The 21657-nt window shown below is 42.3% G+C and overlaps 1 protein-coding gene across 2 annotated transcripts in view; it reads left to right on the forward strand.

Moving 5' to 3' along the window:
• STK32B (serine/threonine kinase 32B) overlaps window positions 1-21657 on the forward strand; it is a 254347-nt gene that overhangs the window by 48932 nt on the left and 183758 nt on the right. For both annotated transcript variants that reach the window (XM_073340132.1, XM_073340133.1), the window contains exon 3: window positions 5400-5551. In XM_073340132.1, coding sequence (XP_073196233.1) covers window positions 5400-5551 — 152 coding nt within the window. The remainder of the gene's footprint in view (window positions 1-5399; window positions 5552-21657) is intronic.

A 21657-nucleotide genomic window follows, 5' to 3' on the forward strand; every position in this document is an offset into this window, starting at 1 on the left:
GCCTTGGTACTGTGGAAGCACTCCGCCGAGTTAATGCACTTAGAGCATTTTCTGTGGGGACACACACACTTGAATATATAAAAACGATTTCTAAAAAAACGACTTCTATAAATTCGACCTAATTTCATAGTGTAGACATACCCTTAGTAGGTATATATTCTCCAGCAGGGAAAGTGATTCTCTGCAATCCCCATCATTGGTAGAGGAAGTGTTTGTTTAGGACCACGTGACTAGGTGGGAATACTGCACAGCACAGTGAATTTCTCCTCAGAGTACAGGTAGCAGATTGAAACTGGCTAAGAGACAAGTTCTGCCTTCTTTTTATACAATAAATCCTTTTCCAGACCCCACCTCCATTACACAACGGTGTGAAGGCCAGGTAGAATTGCAGTCCTTGCACTCTGGGGACCTGTTGAGCAAGGGGTGTAAACTGGATCTCAAATTTGTGTAATAGTGTGTGTCCTCCCTTTGCATGTTGGAGAATTCAGAGGCAGAATACAGTCCAGCACTGGACTTTACTCTGGATTGTGCCTCAAACGTTCAAGCTAGCTCTGAAGTCATAATCACATCAGTAAAAAGAAAAGGAGTACTTGTGGCACCTTAGAGACTAACCAATTTATTTGAGCATAAGCTTTCGTGAGCTACAGCTCACTTCATCGGATGCAATCACATCAGTTTTACTCTCCAACGGGCTCCATGGGGAAGGCAACTCTGTATGAATATGGCCCTTGTCAGATTCTTTGACAGCTGTTAGCTTTAAGAGAACAGAATTAGAGGAAACAAATCAGTCTTTAGATTTTATCAGGTGAAAGGGACTATTCCATCTCCCAGTGACAGCAGTTCAGGTATGTAAAAACAACTCTCTGTGGCTAAAAGAAAAGAAGTACTTGTGGCACCTTAGAGACTAACAAATTTATTTGAACATTTTCGTAAGGGACACTTTAAAAATAAGCATCACATGTCCCAAAACCAAACTGATAGACAAATTCAGCAGGTGTCATTGATACTGAAGCTGAAGGTACCAACTGTGCAGAACTCTAATTATTGACTTGATATTCACAAGGAAATTCTAAATGGATAATGTTTGTAATGTGAGCACAACAGGTGCAGAATCCCACACTTATGTGCAAATGAGGGAACTGTTCACTTGCCTCCCTCTTTACACATCAGTTAGCCTGTTTCTCTTTACAAATGTTGGATTTGTGTTCCCATTTTTGTTTTTGCACTTGTTGTGGCCCATGTTTCAAAATGTCTCCAAGCATTTGAAAGTATTTAAGCAATACAAACATTCCATGATTTCCAGAAAATATCTTTAGTATTTTAATGAAAATTCTCATTAATCTCAAAAAAAAAAAATTATATGTTGAAAAGTGTGTAGGAACAAGTTGTTATAACAGTACCTTTTAAATTTCTTTAAAGACACATCTTTACAAGTTACATGTGTATCCGATAATAACAGAGGGTCAGATCCCATCATGAGCACCTCCATATAGCTCACCCCCCTCATCTTCAGTGGGAGCGGAGAGAGTTTAGCACCTTTCAGGAGCAGGTCCTTGTTTTTAAAACACTTTTAACATCAATTTAAACTTTTATAAATATTGTGTTATCTTAATTTCAAATGTTAGAGCAGATTTGAGATGCTGAGTGCATGATCCTATATTGCAATCTTAAGACTGGTTCCTGCCACCTTTAAACTGTAACACCTTACTTTTTGAGCAATCTCTCAGAAATCTCAACGGGGCCCTTAGACTCGTAATACAACAGAACAGGTAGTTTCTAAGGAAACCGTGCAATCCTGGCCAAGGATTAGAAGGAAAAAAAGTAAGCCAGATGTTCATGTAAATGAATGACTTCTGGGCTTTGGGTGGTGAGCAAAAAATCCATTACTGGTTGATTTACATAGTGCATTGGGAAATTGGTTTGGAACATCTAGCGTTCTATAAGCATTCACTTAATTTCAGACTGGGAATCAAGAATGTCTACTGAAACTCCTGCTTTTTACAATCCTGCAGAGCTTGGACAAGTCTGAACATTTTCCCTCTCTTTCAGCTTCCCTCCCCCATTTTTTTTAATGCTCCTATACACATATAGGGAATGGGGGAGAATAATAACAATGGGGGGGGGGAGAAAGTAACCGCTTGTGTTGTTGCTGTATTGACATCTTGGCACTCAGCCTGTAGTTCTCCTGAGTTCTTTCGCTAATCATTAGACTTCCATTAGGTATCTCAGAGGGAAAAAAACACTTAACTTTTATTGCGCTCACCGTTATACGTCAGTGATAGGTTTAGCCAGATCTTTATCATCCTTGTTTTCCTTGATAACTAGATAACTTGCCTTCTATCATCAAGAAAGGCAATCAGAAGCTGCATTTATTCACATTGGAAAATGTGACTTTAACTTTATATGTGAACAGAATATAATGCCTTAGAGATTGTAGGGGGCCGGGGGTTGATATCTGAGCCTGGTAGCACCACCTAGTGGCAGTGATCTGGGCCATGCTGCTCAGTGACAAGAGTCAGTGGGCAGTGGTAGGGGTACCCAGACCCTTCTTGCTCTACCAGGCTCCAGCCTTGGACCCTCTGAATAATAGCTCAAATATGTGGCTTAAGGGCAGGCACCCTTATGCCTGTTCCCTGGGACACTTCCTACCCAGCTTTGATTCCTCCATCAGTGTCACTTGTCAGCTTCTGGATTCCCCCTGGAGTTCTCTCTGACTGCGTTCAGAGAGTCTTCCTCTGTCCGCTGCATCCCAGATTCCATGGGGTGAAGGGCCAATGGCAGCTGTCTCAGCTATGTGGAGCCTCAGCCTCAAATGCTCCCCTGTTGTGTCCACCTAGACTGAGCTGAGTCGCTCCATTTTTGAGCCCAGCTCACAGCTGAACCTCCAAAGTGAGCATGCCCAGCACATACAGCCTTCTGGGCCCAGAACTCTTCTTTAAACTTGTCCATCAGTGTGGGGATCATACACTCCATCACAGGACTAGATTAGGTCTGAAGGACACATTCCATAGAAGCTGGCAACCCATTGCTGCACTGTCCCAAAGCTGCCCTGCAAAAGAGCTTTATAGATTTAGTGCCACTACCTTTTCCTTCTTTGAACCTTTCCTCAAGACCCACCTCTGTTGTGATGCCTACAAGAAATCAATCAATTTATGATGTCTTGAAGGGCAGATGGAGTTAGCTGGAACTCACTTTATCTTTAAAAAATTGCAAATATATATACATTGTGTAAATTTGATTCTATTTCTCTTCCTTCCCTTACTCTTTGTGTGTCAGGATTTCTAAGGGCCATATTCTGATCCCCTTACTTGTACCTTACCCCCCAGATATTCCCCTTTAAGTCACTGATGTGTAAAATGCTATTCAATGTGAGTAAAATTGTCAAAATCTGTCCCTTAGATTGTCCTTCCCCCAGAACACTTGCAGTGGCTGAGACTGCTGGTGCACTGAACCTGCAGTCCAGAGGGAGGGAGTCCTAAAGTGACTATAAGCCATCTTTGCACCTTCCAAAACCTTGGCTGCTCTGGAGCACCTGGCGTAAGTTAGCCATGGGGAGCCTAAATTATGGCAGCCTACTTGGGCTGCTATATGGGATGCAGCGCTGCATATAATCTTTGCAGCTCTGTCTCTCCTCTGGCCCCATCTCTGACATGCCCTCCTGCCCCCAGAAGACACACCCTATGCTCGGGCAGGCAAAGGGTACTCAAAAGGCAGCCCTATGGCTGTCTTCAATGGTTCCTGCACTGGGGAAATCCTCCCTTTAGCTGGATACAGGGTTTTAGATCCCCTTCATGCTGCTCTGCCCCTTTTTATGTGGCATAAATTGGCTAGAGCATGGGTGACGTTCTCATATAACGTTTTATGCATTTGTACAGTGCTTAGTGGAATGGGACTTGGATTCTGATTGGAACCTGTTCATGCTACTGTTATACAAATACTAACTTGGAATAACATGGTAAATTCTAGCAAAAAGTATATTAGAACACTTTCAAGGGGGTGACTTTAAAAAACCCTGCAGGAACAAGAGCATTCAATGGGAAAGCTTCTCAGTCCATCCTTAACCCACATTGTTTTGCGGCTGTATTTAGCATTTGTTGCGAATGTGAGATCACTCACTGCTTTCAGGCCCAGATATATTTTAACCCCACGTTCCAATGTTACCACAAATGGTGTTTCAGAGTGATGGTTCTTAGAAATGCCTGCTATTTAAGAATATGGCTGTCAGTCCAGTTTTACCCAGATCAGAGTTAAGCTAGTCTTTGCTTACACTAGATCATCACTTTGCATTAGTTTGTTTTACTCTTTGAGGCTGTAAAAGAAACCAAAGCAAAGTGATTTATGGCCTGAGACTAGATGATTGCAATGATCTCTTTCAGCCTTAAAATCTTTGATAATCCAGTTTGAGCAAGATCATCTTTTCCTTAACAATAATTGGAGAACAGCTCTGATAGTTAGATGACTTTTGTGGCACATTATATGAGGAAATTATTATGTGCATGTGCTTCTGTGAATGAGGACACTAGACAATCTTTTCGTTAAACCAGAGGTCCCCAAAGTATGGGGCATGCTCTCCTAGAGGGGCATGGCAGGACCTTTGGGGGTGTGTGGTGGGCCTGGGGGTGGGGGTGGGGAGCCCTCCTTACCCTGAGCTCTGCTCCAGCCCTGCCTCCAGCCACAGTCCCAGCTCCATGCCTGGCCTTGTCTACAGCCTTGGTGGGGCTTCGCTGGGGCTGAGGGTGGGGCCAGGAGTGATGAAGCCACACCTGACTGTGGGCCTGGCTGCTGGCCCCCACTGCAGCCCGGTTGCGACTCCATTCCTGCCTTGGTCCCTGGCCCTGCTTCCGGCCCCATCCCCATCCCCATCCCTGCGGCCCCAGCTTCTGTCCTCTTACCCTTGTCCACATCGCCATAGCTGCAACCCGCTCCTGACACAGGGGGAGGGGCAGGGCATGGACAGGGATAAGGGGAGGGCGCAGTCTTCAATAGTTTGGGGACTGCTGCTTTAAACTAAAGGGGGTAGTGTGGCCTGGTGGACAGAGCACTAGACTGGAACTCAAGAACAGACTGGGTTCTGTTCCTGGCTGTGCCATTAGCCTGCTGGATGACTTGGGGCAAGTCACATCCTCTCTGTGCCTCAGTTCCCCCATTGTAAAATGGACATAATAATATCTCCTTTGTAAAGTACTTTGAAATCTAGGAATGAAAAGTGCTATAGACAAGCTAAGTTGAGGTCTCACTCAGGATCCTGCTGGTTACCAGCATTTATTCCTCCTCAGAGTCTTAAAGTAATCATCATTATTGAAGAAGGATATTTTTTAAAGTCACAATGTTATATTTTTCTGTGATTCCAAAAGGCTAATAGCTGTGAAACTTACGTTTTTAACTTTGCTGTCTATTAGGTGTGCATTGTGCAGAAGAGAGACACCAAGAAAATGTATGCCATGAAATACATGAATAAACAAAAGTGCATTGAGAGAGATGAAGTCCGGAATGTCTTTCGGGAGCTACAGATCATGCAGGGCCTTGAGCATCCCTTCCTAGTCAATCTGTGGTAAGCAAACCTTTAAAATTTTATCTGGCTCCTATTGTCTCCTTATTGCTGAATCAGTTCAAATTGCTGGGAGTTGAAATCTTGAAAAGATTCTTTGAGACTTTTTTTTAAGCTCATTTAATTTTTTTGGTAGTTTTGCTTCCGTAAATATTTTAAAGGTGCCCTTTCATGTTGGAATGGTTAAACATAACAATGTGCTTTTACTTTCTGGTGTGTTTTCTTTCTAAATTGCTACAGTAACTGTGTTAAAAAAACTTGGTCTCCCATGGTTTATCATTTTCTGTGACACTAGTTTTGCTAGGAGTTTGATTACAAGATTTTGGTATATGGATATTGTGAATACTTATAAGGATAAAATAGCTCCTTGCTCAAAGCATGTCTCTCGATGCAGATGAAACTAAAGGAAGGAAAAGCTTTTTGTCTAAGGAGAGTTAACTAGGCAGCCCATGAGACTAAAATTCTGGATCAGATGCCATTTATAAATACACACACGCACCCTCCCCCACCCCCCCGAATATGTCAGTGGGCCCTCCCTTCCCTTTCTCATCTTGCCAATGCCAACAACAGTATCTCCAGAAGCTTCTCTCCTTTTTAATGTTGTTAAGGACCATTTTCTACTAGATGAAATGGCTGTTTTCTCCTCTGGTACATTGTACAACTTCAGCAAATTACTCAGTTATTCTGGATGTTTACTTCATAAGACTGAGAATAATGGATGTTGTGGGCAGCCATTGTTATAATAAAGATAGTGATATGACATTTGACTGTAGCTTGGAGTTGCAGTAGTCTGGAAATAAGCAGAATAACAGGTATCATTCAACAGGTGACAGGTGGAAAGTTCAAAAGGAGGTGCCTGACTCCAGTGATGATTCAAATATTTTCATAGATGTGGCAGTAGGGAAAGTATTTTGCTATTTGACTTGTCCTAGCTTCACGGGTAACAGAATCTCTATCATTCCCCAAAGTACTCTTCTGTTTTGGAAACAGAACTAATGACTGGAAATAGAATTCAAACATCTATCCATCCCCAGGTACGTTCATGACCTTTGTCATTATGGCATTTGAGTGTCCCAGCCTCGCATAGTGGATCTGAGAATTTTTTGGCAAAGAGACAATGAGTAGATCAGATATACCTCTGGTGACTTCATAAACTGTACTGCTTATGTCTGAGGATGCTGGGCAATAGGATGCAAGTTTTTCACCTCTGATCTGAAAATAATCTGGATTAGATGCTATGGGGATCAAAAGTCATTGCCTTTTCATAGCTCTTCACTTAGTGGGTAGGTTCATGGTCTGCAGGTGTCCACTGGGCAAACAGGCTGCTGTTAGTGCTTTGGAGTGTTGCTTTTCTTGGAGCTCCGGTGTTAGCTGCACCATGGGGGAGGGATAGCTCAGTGCTTTGAGCATTGGCCTGCTAAACCCAGGGTTGTGAGTTCAATCCTCAAGGGCCCCATTTAGGGATCTGGGACAAAAATTGGGGATTGGTCCTGCTTTGAGCAGGGGGTTGGACTAGATGACCTCCTGAGGTCCCTTCAAACCCTGATATTCTATGTTGAATCAGCAGACCTCAATGTTAGTCATAAAGAGAGACCACAGGCTTGGTTCAGTGGCAAAGGTGCTCAGCCAAGTTTATCGTTGACAAAGCACAGTACTAGTGCCCCATAGGAGCTGCAGGTACACTAACATATATATACCCCTGACAACGTACCAGTTCAATCAGCACACCAGGATGTGTTCCCTAGACTAGTACAAATATGTCTCTCCTATGACTGCTCCTTTTAAACATTGATACAAACAAGTTATGAATTACACTCCAGGTGTTGTTAGTTACCACCTTTATCCTTGTACCTGGTGGTTTGAATGTAACATCCTCATCCATTATCCTGTCATCCCTTATTTACCTTTATGAGAGATCAGTGTGTTCTTGTACCATCTCTTAAGAATGTGTTTACATAGTTACTTGAGAACTCTGTCTGTTTCTGTACCATCCTGTCAGGTCAGGAATGCGCTTACTTGCTTAGCTGACACCCAATATTCCTATTCTAACAAGCCCTACCCTAATTCATAGCCTTGGCTCATACCCTTTAGCCATGCCCAGGGCTCCAGCAAGGCCTACGCAGGCTTGCTACAGTTCTTGGCTGTTTTGGCAGAGAGGCCAAAGATTAGCTGACTATATGGACAGCTAACCTACCCTCTCTTGGCTCTCATTTTGCTCATTCTGTGTCTACATAGGTAAATAATGGAGCGACATCTGATTCACTTGTTGTCAATCTGGCACCTTTCACGAATGCTAAGGGCCAGTGTTTCTTCTGGTATATATGGGCACAAGTGATCCCGATTTGGGACAGAACCATTTTCTTAATTGGACCATTAGGCCATATAAGCTACAAGAAACTTTAGCAATATTAATAATGGATCAGTCCCAAAGATCAAACATCTGTTGTGAAACAAATTGTATGCCAGGTTTTGATTTCACAACAGTGAGACTGATTTATCACAGAATTTTAATGCCTGACAAATTCCTCTTCTCATTATTTTTCCTTTTTGTGACACAGATTAAAACTGGGAACAGGCAATACCACAAAATGTATTCATTTTCATGACAAGATTTTTTGATAAATAATTAATCTGTTTTTATGACACTCCTGGGACTATAATCTCATGATCTGAGGATTCACATGAAATATATCCTGTGTATATGTTGCCCTAACTCTGCTAGAGACGTTTAATATTATAAAATACTGGAAAATTTCAGGGTCAAAGGAAGACCAGAAAAATCCAAAAAGACCTGCGTGAGAAAAATGTTTGATGATGATCTAAAATTGGCTAATACAGGCACCTTAGATAGATTTTTGTACTCCATGGTGCCCACTACTGCAGTGCCCAAGCACCTCATAATTGTTGAAGTATTTATTTTCTCAACTCTTCTGTGAAGTATGGAAGTGTTATCCCCATTTTACAGTGAGCTACATTGAGGCTAGGTAATTCACCCAGGGTCACAAAGGAAATCTGTGGCAAAGCAGGAACTTGCAACCCAGTCTCCCAAGTACTAGGCTAGTGCCCTAAGCATTGGACCATCCTTCACTGGACCAAGTTTAGTTGGCCTTTGCGTAGACAGCATGCTTCCAGAATCCAACTGGATCTCTCAAATTTCAACAATTGCAGGTTTTTGTAGTTTGTTCTCTATTACAAACCTTGTTTGTGTAATGCAGTTCTGTCTGAAGCTCATAAGATATCCCACTCCTTAACTTCAGGTCCTGACCTTTTTGTTTATTGTATTGTGAGGGCACCAATAAAAAACATCTGTATGTCTGTCATAAGAATGTTTTTTTGTTCCAGACTAAAGTGTATACATAGATACAGTCCTCTATTACATCATGGTTATTTAATAAAAAAGTAACAAATTATTAAATAGACTACTGAAAATATGAAAGGAATGTTTCTCCTAAATGTATTTTCTGTGATCTAAGTATTAATATGTCTTAAAATAATGGAATTTTCATTGATCACCTGTGAAATGAGCAATCTGTTCAATACATTATCACTTGCAGTTTGCAGTAGTAATCTACATGAAATAAGTTTCCATGTTAGTTACAACTCACATGGCTGATTAGCGGGATTGTCTCTGGGGGGAGTCAATTTTTCACCATACTAATGGGGAAAGTAGATGACAAGAACTAGCATTTCTTTTTTTGGTTTTGGCAGTTTTTTAGTTCTTTTGAGCTGAAATTATTTCAATTAGTTATGTTAATTTTATGTTTTTTTTCACATTGTTGTATATGTGCCTACAGGCTGCAACAAGTACATTTTACAGATTAGCGTATGAATTTTAAAGGATTAATCATCTTAGTGCATGTGTAACACCAACAGACCCCTGGTCATTGGCGGGCGGGATTGAACCTGGGACCTCTAGAGGTAAATGCATGAGCCTCTACTGCATGAACTAACAGCCACATGGTACTTAGCTAAGGCTGTAGCAGACTCATTAATCTCTAAGTGGTCTCGGTACCACTAGAGGGGATAGAGCACCCCACCCAGGAGGTATGTGGGTTACATATGCACATGGACTGAGCTGGAATCCATGTGAGCTGTTGTGTTCTTTCTGGCTAGGCACATTTGGGAATAGTCTGTCTGTCTAGACACCATGCCCCATTGTCATAGCATCTGAGCTTCTAAAGGCGACATGTTGTTGAAACTAATGTGATATCTTGAAAGTATGTTTAATTATTGTGGCTTGAAATAGGTTTTGCTCTGGGCTTCCGAAAACGGAAGAGCAGTGAAGGCTGTTAACTAGCTTTGTAGATTGGCTAAGTTAGAATTGTGTGGAGAATGAAGGTTCTGTTTTGCAAAGGATTTTGAGATTTCAAAATCAGGTTTTGTTCCAAATCCGAACAAATTCCCCACCAAGGAAAATTCTGAACCTTTTTTGTTTTGCGTTCATCGATGTGTTTTGCTTTGTTTTGATTTAGACTTATTTTATATTATGTTATAAAACAAAATGCAGTAAAAAAAAATTGAAAATGACAAGTCATTTCCAAATAAAAAATCAGAATGTTTCATTGGAACTTCCCCCCCAGTTTTCTTCCAAATTGAAATTCCAGTGACATCAACCCAATTTTGCAAAACGTTTTGGTGGAACTCAGTATTTTGACAGAATGTGGTTCTGTCAATGTTTCTCCAACCAACTCTATATGAAATCCTAATGGGAGTTTTACTATTGACTTCAGTGGGGCCAGGATTTCACCCACAATGTCTATACTCCACACAGCATGGACTCTTTAAAGCTGGCTGGTTTGCAAGGTTAATCGGCATTCTGTTTGCTATTCTCTAGCAGTGAGTTATCAGGTGAACAAGCACTTTGGAAAGTGACACAAACAAAACCAGAAGACATATAATGACCATATATTCCACTTTTCATATGATGTCCTGGTGTCCCAGGAACTTCCCTACGGGGCCTGAAATTATCTTGTTTTTCATTACATCAAAGTGATTGTGGTGTGTGTGTGGTGGCGGTGGGGGGGAGGGGTTTAAGAACAACAAAATGTTTGTTCAAGATATTTCTACACTGATTGGGATTTGCTCTATGTTTGCCAGGAACAATCAGTGGAACAAGTGCTCAGTGTGATGAACAGTGTTTGGAGTAAAGATAGAAGTCAAATGTGTGTAGATACCAGCAAAAGTGTTCTGTTGCTCAGCGTTAATGTTAATTGGTTGGTCAGGAATTTTCCATCAAAATGCAGTTTCCATAAAATCAAAATTTTATGCAAAATTTTTGGGTTTTCCTTCAGGAGACTCAAAATGAAATAGTTTAGTTTGTTTTGGGTCAGGTTAAACCAAATCAAAATGTTTCATTTTGGGTCAGTCTAACATTAACCTGTGTTTGCCGGAGCTGCTATGGTGCCTTATGTCCAACTTTCCTCTATGGACTGGTCTTCTTGTCTGGACTACAAGTTCTATAATGCACTCCCTTCCCCTCTCTGATTAAGATGCCATAGTGCATCATGAGAGTCATGTGACATGGTACATCATGGGAGTTGTAGTCCATCTGGGGACTCCCTCCAATACAGGAAATGAGGCATAAAGAACCCAAGCTACAACTCCCATGAGGCAACACAGGGGACACAGATTAGTGTAGAACAAAACCAACATGAAGAATTTTCAATTCAAGAATGTCGTAACATTTTGTTTTGATTGAAAATGTCAAAACACCACTCTGGCATTTCCAGATTAAAATGTTTTAGAATTTCTGTTCTGTGAAAAAAAATTCAGTATTTCAACTTTTTTTTCCTCAATTCAGGATGAAAACTAATTTCAAAATATCTGAATTTTCCACAGGATGAAAATTCTGGTTTCTAAACAGCTCTATTAATAAACACGTGTTCAGTGTATCATGATAAATGCATAATACACTCAAAATTGGAGTGAATAATAAAAATAAACCTTAAAGGTAAAGGACAAAGGGGGGGAGGGATAGCTCAGTGGTTTGAGCATTGGCCTGCTAAACCCAGGGTTGTGAGTTCAATCCCTGAGGGGGCCATTTAGGGATCTGGGGCAAAAACTTGTGGATTGGTCCTGCTTTAAGCAGGGGGTTGGACTAGATGACCTCCTGAGGTCCCTTCCAACCCTGATATTCTATGATTCTATGACAAGGGCCCAGAATCATTTTTAAAAAAACTCAAGGCCAAATTATGTTGCTTACAAACCTGTCCTCTAGGCCTTCAAAATATGAATGTATTCACAGACTGTCTCATAACCCTGAGATTTCAACAGATTAAAATCAAACGCATATCAACAAAAATCCTGTATGTATAGTAATTGAAAATGTGGAACTCCAAATATAAAATTAAGAGCAAATTTTGGGGACTCTCCTGTCAAGGTTCCTCCCCCACTCTGAATGCTAGGGTACAGATGTGGGGACCTGCATGAAAAGCCTCCTAAACTTATCTTTACCAGCTTAGGTCAAAAACTACCCCAAGGTATAAAATATTCCACCCTTTGTCCTTGGATTGGCCGCTACCACCACCAAACAAATACTGGTTACTGGGGAAGAGCCGTTTGGAAACATCTTTCCCCCCAAAATACTTCCCAAAACCTTGCACCCCACTTCCTGGACAAGGTTTGGTAAAAAGCCTCACCAATTTGCATAGGTGACCACAGACCCAAACCCTTGGATCTGAGAACAATGAAAAAGCATTCAGTTTTCTTACAAGAAGACTTTTAATAGAAATAGGAGTAAATAGAAGTAAAGAAATCCCCTCTGTAAAATCAGGATGGTAGATACCTTACAGGGTAATTAGATTCAAAACATAGAGAATCCCTCTAGGCAAAACCTTAAGTTACAAAAAAGATACACAGACAGAAATAGTTATTCTATTCAGCACAATTCTTTTCTCAGCCATTTAAAGAAATCATAATCTAACACATGCCTAGCTAGATTACTTACTAAAAGTTCTAAGACTCCATTCCTGGTCTATCCCCGACAAAAGCAGCATATAGACAGACAGAGACCCTTTGTTTTTCTCCCTCCTCCCAGCTTTTGAAAGTATCTTGTCTCCTCATTGGTCATTTTGGTCAGGTGCCAGCGAGGTTACCTTTAGCTTCTTAACCCTTTACAGGTGAGAGGAGTTTTCCTCTGGCCAGGAGGGATTTTAAAGGGGTTTACCCTTCCCTTTATATTTTTGACATCTCCAGACAAGACAACTTAATTATAGGCTCTCTGGAGCCTCCCTAGACAGAATAGGTACTTCCAAATATTAACAATTGTAGCCATGAAAGTAGTAATATAATTAAGTACATAATGACAAATCTCCTTACGCTTTAAAAAAAATCTTTCTTCGTGCAATTAAATTATCAAGGAAAAAAAGTTAATCCGTAGCTCAATGCAAAATTTCATGTTTCTTTCCCCCTCTGTAACACAACTACTGGAAAGCAGTTAGGTCTTGAATCAGAAATCCACAAGAAAGTGATGAGAGGTGATTGTGCAATTTGTCTGTCAACAGTTTTAAGGTATTAGGTCAAAATCTATGGTGGGGCTAAGTCCATTGAGGTCAGTAACTTCACTGAAGTCAATTGATAACCCCAGCAGAGAATTTGGCCCAGTGCATGTAAAATATACAGAATAGCCAATATTAAACAAGGTAGAGCCTCTCCTTCAGAAGAGCCAGATAAAAATTTTTTATGAGGCTCATGCATCTTGTCTCATTTTTTTAAATTAAATTTAACTCCACAAGCAGAACTTATTAATCGTATTATTTGAAATATAAACAGCATTTCATAATGTCTGATATAGAGAGAGGTCATTTCCCTCCCCCTCTGTCCCAATGTTAAATAATAGCCTGAGTAAAACTCAGTTTTTCAAAAAGGGTTCAGTGGTTTGATTTATAGCCTACACTTAGGAAATAAAACTGAATAAATGTGTGTAAAGATATGTGAGCCTTATAACCAGCTTTATCTGTTTTACAGGCATTGCTGGTAATAGAGATTTCTTTTTAAAATGAAAAGCAGCCCAGCTTTGTATCAGCTCTTCTCTGAGATGAATGAGCTGTAGAAATGCTGATTCTTAACACAATCTCATGCTAAGACTGCAGCACGCAACTCTAGACTTCAACATTTTACTTTATACTGGTCAGTAATATTTTAGTCGTCTTACTCATTCCCATCTCCACCCAGGGGTCCTCTAGGCCAGACTCTGTTGCCTACCCTTAAGAGGCCCACAAACCATCTTTCTTCCAGTTGACCTTAGGACTGAGCCAAGAACCCAAGTTTAAATCTACTATATACCAATACATTGCACTGCCCACTTGGCACAACTTTGGAGTCTGAAGGGATTGACTAGCTCCTCCAGGAAAACCATAAAGACCAGTTGCTGGCAGTAGATCCTCCCTGCCCAACAACTCAGGTGTTGAAAATGGCTTAACTGTTGGCATAGAAGGGAGAGACACATTTTCAGCAACATTCCTGACAGTCTGACTGAGATCTGTTGGGACAAAGTAGCAACTGAGTTTTTTGTAACTTTAATTGACAATTTTGACAGGATATATTTTTAAGCAAAGTGTTTACAATGCCAGTTGAGGGGAATATTATTGTGAATTATGTTTATTCAGAAAATGTTCGAGAATGGGGTCCCATGTTGTTAGGCAGTGTAATAGAAGGTCCCTGCCCCAAAGAGCTTACGATCTAAATAGACAAGACACAGGGTGTGGGAAGAGGTAGAACACACAAGCAGAGTGAACAATTTGATGGCATCGGACATGTTAGTTCCATGACTATGATTTTGGCTGTATTTACTTAAGGGGATCTGCTACATGGAAAGAAAAGCGCCCCTGCATAGTACTGGGCCCAGGGCAGTACTCTGGCGAGGGGTGGTCCTGGCTGGGCCCCATTTTACCCCTCCCCTCCAGGGCAGCACTCCCTGCTTTGGCAGCTTCTGCTGTGGCTGGCTCCTCTGCAGCTTTGGGAATCTATCATTGTCAACATACAGGCCATTTTCCTAGTCTACTCCAAGCTATATGGTTAATACACTTACACCACATAAAGTAGGGTTGGCTGCATTGTCAGGGGAGCGATATAGTTTGATATATTTTCCTTCCAGCGCAGCACCGTCTGGGATGTGTGTGTGTGTTTCATAAGAGAAGCTTACAGGAGTCTCACTGGTTTTAGATTACTGCTGTAGACTACTAGCCCAGATTAAAGTGGCTTCAAAATCAATTAAAATTGGAAATAGCAACCTATAAAGGATATTAACTGTAGCCAAAATATGGATGCCAGTCTCCCAGGTTCTTGCTAACACCTTGTCTGCTGCGTTCATAATAACCAAGGTTATGCTACTGAATAAGTCAACTGTAAATTGTCTGTTTAAGCTCAAACATGAAGTGCTCCCATCGGAAAAAACATGTCATGTTTTTCGCTTTTTGGAGTTTTCCACTGGCTCTGACGTGGGACTCCTCGATACTGGTTTCTGCAGAGCCAGAGCACTTTGCAACACTAAACCGGCACCAAAAGTGCATTTTTGGACAGTGAAGTGTTTTCAGCAATATTTATTTATCTCCATCATTGGCTCAGAATGTGAGCTGTCCCTGCTTGGCTGCAGAGGCATAAACAAGAAACTCTCCCCACTCTTTCACAGACACACAGGGGCCCCTCACAATAGCAGTCCCGCTGCTTCCTGCGTCCTCAGGAGCAATGCTCCAAAAAGGGGCTGATAAGGAGGAATAATCTATTCTAATGGATAGACTAGACTGTGCACTCCACATACACAGGGAGCAGCACCCTTGAAGGCACGGTCTCCCTGTGGATTGTCCTTGGACTACTCTCTGTTGCCCCTTTTTACTTAAAGCCACAATCTAGCCCAAAGATTTGTAGTGAATTAGTTCTAGAAGCATGCTGGAAACACTTTGAGACTAAGAGACTGTGGTGGTTAGTTCACTTGTATTAATTTAGATGGAATAAAGGGAGTTAAAGGTGTTAACCCAGTTTTAAACAAGGTTTGGCATACAGAGAGCTTAGCTTGCTGAGTACCGTTGCAAACATGTCATTTTAACTTTTTATTCCAGATACAGAAAAGAAGGAAAAAACAGGGAAAGCATTTGAAATGTGAAGCATTAAGTAAGGCTTTCATTTTAACGACATCCCCTGTTTCCTTTCCCTTTAGTTGGGGAGAGTTTTTAAAAGGGGGAAAAAAACCACACCTTGTCTGACAGTCTTTTAGATGGTAGCAAAGATAGTAATAACTATCCTTTTTTGAGGGGGGAAATAGAAAGTTAACTATGATGAGCTGGAGCGGTTAGTCTGATCCCATTTCCTAAGAAGACAAAACAAACACGTACATAAGGGAAGACAGAAGAATAGCAAAGACAGAAGATACAGCTTCTGGCTCTGGTGTTGACTTTCCCTTGCAGCCTCACTGCGGGAAGGTGCAGCACCCATCTTACTAGTCACTCTGAGACCTGGCAAATTTGTACCATCATTAGGTAATTTAGAGTATTACATTTAGCTGCCTTTTTCTGATCACAGGCTTATAGCCGTGTTGAAAAATATGCCATTTTGGCTGACTAAGCCAGACCCTTATTATATGGAAGAAAATAGGAGAGAGATAGGAAAGAGATAAAAATAAGGTGAGGGGGAAAAAAGGACAGGTGGGAGGGAGGCAGAAGTCTCACATCTGGGTAGTGGTTGGTTCTGGCTGAATTCTGGCAGAGGTGGTACTGATATCTGGTTCCCTCTCTCGGGCCTGGTCTGGTCGGGACATCTCTCAGGACCAGAATGAGTAAGGCTCGGGGACCAGGAGATGGTGGGAGTGTCAGCCACGACAGCGAATCTTGCTCCAATAGCCAATTTTTCTCCCAGAATTTCTTTCTTTAAGGACCCCAAAAGGGCGTGATAGGTTAAATAGCCAGTTCTCTTATTATAGGATTGTCAAGGAGCACAGACTCTCCTGGCAGTGCCTCCTGCTGGTCATCATTGGAGACTTAGCACCCAGCCTCCGAAGCGCCTCCTTCAGGCCGGTATCTCGCCACCCCTGGCCCCCATGTCCCTCCCGGACCCCGTGCCCTTGTCTTGGGCGCTGCCCCCTGGCAGTACCCCCACAGTTCTGGGTCTCCCCCTCCCAGGGGAACCCCCACCCACTATCCCAACCTCACCTCAGTCTTAGGCTACTGCCAGTCACCAACTAGCCCCTGCTCCCTGGGGCAGACTGCAGTATAAGCCATTCATCACAGGCGAGGGGGTTTGGACCTGCTGCCTCTGCCTATCCGTGGCTGCCCCTGTAACCCCTGTACCTAATAGGCCTTCCCAGGCCCGCAGCCTGGGGCTTTCCTAGGCCGGAGCTCCCCGGCTCCCTTGGCCTTTCCCCAACCCTGCTCCAACCTAGGTTTCCCGCTCGGCACCTTGCAGCCAGGCCCTTCTCCCTCTATAGGCAGAGGGAGAGTGGTCCCTGGGGCTTCTGGCTCACAGCCTTTATACAGCCAGCTGGGCCCTGATTGGGGCGTGGCCCTCAGCTGCCACCACTTCCCCCAATCAGCCAGGGTTTCACTCCCTTCCCCCGCTCCAGCCCTCTGCAGGGCTTTTCCAACCCCTTCAGGGCTGGAGCGGGTGCTCATCCTGCTACAATGATCCATCAATTTGGCCTAGTTTTCAGCATACCAATTTTGGTTTACTGATCTCTGTTTTCACACATTTCTTGTTTATCAAGCATGATCTTAGCACAATTCTTCGGTTACATCAGTGGACCTTTTAATTCAGTCTGTCTTGCTTTTTGCATTTTTCCTCATTAGATGTTGTAGGTTATTCCTACAGTCCAACAACAGAAGGGACCATTGTGATCATCTAGTCTGATCTACAGTATAAGACAAGCCATAGAACTTCCCCAAAATAATTCCTAGAGAAGATCTTGATTTAAAAATTTGCAGTAATGGAGAATCCACCACCCCCCTTGGTGAATTGTTCCAATAGTTAATTACTCTCACTCTCAAACATTTATGCCTTATTTCCAGTTTGAATTTGTCTAGCTTCAACTTCCAGCCATTGGATGGTATTATACCTTTCTGTGCTAGATTGAAGAGCCCATTATTAAATATTTGTTCCCCATGTAGATACTTATATAGACTATAATCTAGCCAACCCTTAACTTTCTCTGTTAAGATAAATAGGTTGAGCTCCTTGAGTCTTTCACTATAAGGCATATTTTCTAATCCTTTAGTTATTCTCATGGTTCTTCTCTGAACTCTCTCCCATTTATTAACATCCTTCTTGAATTGTGGGCACCAGAAATTGACACAGTATCCCGGCCCTGGCTGCATCAGTGCCAAACAGAAGCAAAATAACTTCTCTACTTCTACTAAAGGTTATTCTGTTTATACAGCCAGGATCACATTTGCTCTTTTGGCCACAGTGTCACACTGGGAGCTTCTATTTAGCTGATTATCTGCCATGACCTTCAACTTTTTTTTCAGTCGCTGCTTCCCAGGATAGAGTCCCCCATTCTGTAAGTATGGCCTCCATTATTTGTTCCTAGATGGATACATTTTCTTTTAGCCATATTAAAACATGTATTGTTTGCTTGCACCTAGCTTACCAAGATTGCTGTAAATCAGTGGCCTACCCTCTTCGTTATTTAACAGTCCCCTAATTTTTTTTGTCATCTTTAAACTTTATCAGTGATGATTGTATGTTTTCATCCAGGTCATTGATAAAAATGGTCAAAAGCGTAGGCCAAGAACCAGTCCCTGTGGGATTCATAGAATATCAGGGTTGGAAGGGACCCCTGAAGGTCATCTAGTCCAACCCCCTGCTCGAAGCAGGACCAATTCCCAGTTAAATCATCCCAGCCAGGGCTTTCCACTTGCAGCACAATATAAATTTTCACTCTTTCTACAGTTGAACTCACAATTAGGGCACATGTGTAGACCCCATTATCACAACAGTTCCACATCAGCTAAACAGCATATGCTAGGCATAAATCCTATACCAGCAGCCTCTGTGAGGGTCGGGGTCCTGCAGTTGCTGCTACAATCACATGGGAAAGTGTAAAGCTTCAAAGCCTGGCCATCTTTCTGAAGTATCAAATGGCAAAAGAAGGGGCCGTGAAGCAAGAACAGGAGGTGAGGAAAGCTGGTAAATCCCTATTTTCACGCAGGAAATTACTTTTTTCTGCAGAGTAAATAGGGTTTTCTTAGTCTGCCCAACCATCTACCTGTGAGCCTCCTCTCTGTTCTTCTGGCACCATCTGGAGCAGCCAGTCTTAGGAGGGACATATGAGAAGGCAGATGGTAGCAGTAACTGCTTTGTCTAGTTAGCATATCCACTGCTGACTGGCAAGGTACCTAACATAAGAATGGAGGTGAAGAAAGGGCCAGAGAGACAAGGGATAGGGGAAGTGTGGAGAGAGGCAAAGCTACCAAAAACTTGTGTATGTTTGGGAAAACTGAGCTAGAGCCACCAAAGACTTGGACAGATAAGGGGAAAGGGGCTGAAGTGGGGTAGGAAACAAGCAGGGTAGGATGTGGGAAGAGGAGCTTTTGCTTGAGTGTAAGATGATTTTGAGTTTGTGAGTGGCTATGAGAGGTTGGAATGGGTCAACTTATTTGAAATTTGGCAATTCAGGTGCTATATATTCTTGAGACAGTACCAAGTTATTATGAATTGCTGTGACTGATGTGAATGAATGTGGCAAGCATGAGTCTGGGATGGCTTGGTATGTCTGATTTTGCTAGAGGATTCTGGGAGCAGGATTCTCTTAGCATTAAATAAATGATGTGGAAAATTACTGGAAGTGCTGAAACTGCATTTGAATGGTTAATAAAGGCTTAATCTGCGTGTATGTTTCAACATCAAACTTTTGAATATCAGCTGGGGGACCAGCTCACAAAGTAAAGAAGATGTAAAAACATGCGATCAGTGGGCTTGGTACAAGCTGACGTGGGTCAAAATGACCACTCTGGATGGCATCATGTTAAGAGTTTAAGTGAATGATTGATGAGAGGGTAAACATTGATTGAGCTTTGGTCTGTGTCTGTTTTGCAGTCCTTTCTAAAATATTAATTAGAGAAAACCGGTCATGAACGCCCACAGGGCATATTTCTGGGACGTGTGACTCCTTTGAGAACAAAAGGTATAAATGCTAAGCAAGGTAAATTAGTTAAGTTAGTTTCCCAAGTAACATCTGAAAACACTGTGAGTCAGAGGGCCTAGGGCAACCTAGGCCCTGCTTTGAGGGACCTTTGTGGGATTCTAGAACCAGAAGGGCTCAAGCTAACTTAGACCCTGCTTCGGGGGTACTAACAGACCAAGTACCTGAGAGGGGAAGAGAAGAGAAGTCTCCATCTAGAATTGGTAGATATACCTGCTTTGTTTGCCAATCAGGATACTATGTAAAGCTAACATAGTTACTGAGGGTTTATACTTGGGTAGCAGACGCTTATTGGAAAAGCTGTATAATGCGTAACCTTAACTGCTTGTGTGATTCTTTCTCAAATAAATTACTGAGCATTACGCTTATTGGTTTCCAATTCTCACTGGTACCGGTAACAATCCGCCCAGCTGTGGGCCATTAAAGATCCATTTCAACATGCATGAGCCCGGAGGCTACCGTGGGCTCGTATTGTAGAACTCCAACTAAATAAATAGCAGTAGCTGATCAAAGTTTATCAACTACTAATTTCTGTATTTACAGATGTGATCAGAATGTATAACTTGACACTAGGCTTCTCCTTGTTTGTCTGTTTATGCTGATTATTAGAATTGCATAACTGTAAAGTGCTGAATTGTCCTGCTGGGTTTTAAATCCAACTATTGAATTGCGTGCTGGTGATAGATCAAGTAGCAATGATTGCTCTCTGAGAGCAATCACTGCTACTTGATCTATATCAGACTTTTCATCTTAAAACACAAGTTAAGGGGCATAAATTGGAATTAGCCTTAGGCTAAATTTGATTTCTTTCTCTGCTGTAGGTATTTTTATTTCATCTGCTATCTCTCTCTGCATTCTGGGGTGCAGGTAGTGTCCAGTCCTGAGTTCTTTGTAGGTCTAATTTCTTCTGCATCATCCTTATTGAGGTAAATGTTTCATTTCGCATGGCAGGACTGGTCTGGAGCCACAGACCCTAGGAGCCTGGATGCCCCAGCAGCCTCACCAGGAAACCCAACAATTTCTGTCAGAATCCTCTCTGTGATTCGACAAAAGTTAGTCAAACCTGAGGTGCTTCCATGAAATATTTTGGGTTTGACATATCAGCATTTTCCTCTGAAATTGTGTTGCATTGGAAAATTCCCAACTAGATCTTGTACCAGTGCATTGGAAAAAAAATCCCAGTCTACTGTATTAATCCCAAATTATTTTAATGATGCACTGTTTCATTAAAATAATCCTGTGAGTGTTCCATTGTATCTTAGACACTAAACTGCTCTTGTGCATTTAGGGGCATGTTCACTCCCTGTGCATGGCCAGACTAAGACAACCCAGAACCCTAGGCATACCCCTCATGGGTGTCACCATGGCTATGCCACTTCTTTGTAGTGGGAGGGGCCACCTATACAAAAGCAATCTGGTGGGCTTATGGTCAGTCTACCCACCATACCTCTTTGGGCAAGATAGGTCTGCCCAGATTTCTTTACTCTGTCAGCTGAGGTCTTCCCAAAGGAAGGAGGACTCTCATCTTTCTGTGTTAGGGGACCTGTGATGGGGTGTTAACAGTTTCAGGGCTAGTGTGGTGTGAAGGTGTTTCGGAAGGGGGCAATTAACAATATAGACTGCAGCTGAGGGAGAATCAGGGACTGGAAAGACTAATTGAAGATGAAGCACAGCTGGTCAGGAGCAGGCTGGGCTTCTGTAAACTGACAGCAGAAAGGGGCTGCAGGGAGAGAGTCTGTACTCTCTCTCTGACAGAAGAGAGATGGGAAGGAATAAACTCAGTGGGGGTGTATAAGCTGAGAGACCCTATCTCTGGAAGAAGGGTCAAGCCCAGAGGAATTGTGAGAAAAGAGAAGACGGGGTAGGAAACAGCGGCAAGGAAGGGGACTATGTAGATCTTGGCCCCTGGTTATAGGGTGCTTGGGCTGGCACCCAGTGTAGACGTAGGGCCTGAGCTCCTCTACTAGTTCCTGGGAAGTGG

This window comes from Lepidochelys kempii, chromosome 4, assembly GCF_965140265.1.
Source record: "Lepidochelys kempii isolate rLepKem1 chromosome 4, rLepKem1.hap2, whole genome shotgun sequence".
Taxonomy (NCBI): domain Eukaryota; kingdom Metazoa; phylum Chordata; order Testudines; family Cheloniidae; genus Lepidochelys; species Lepidochelys kempii.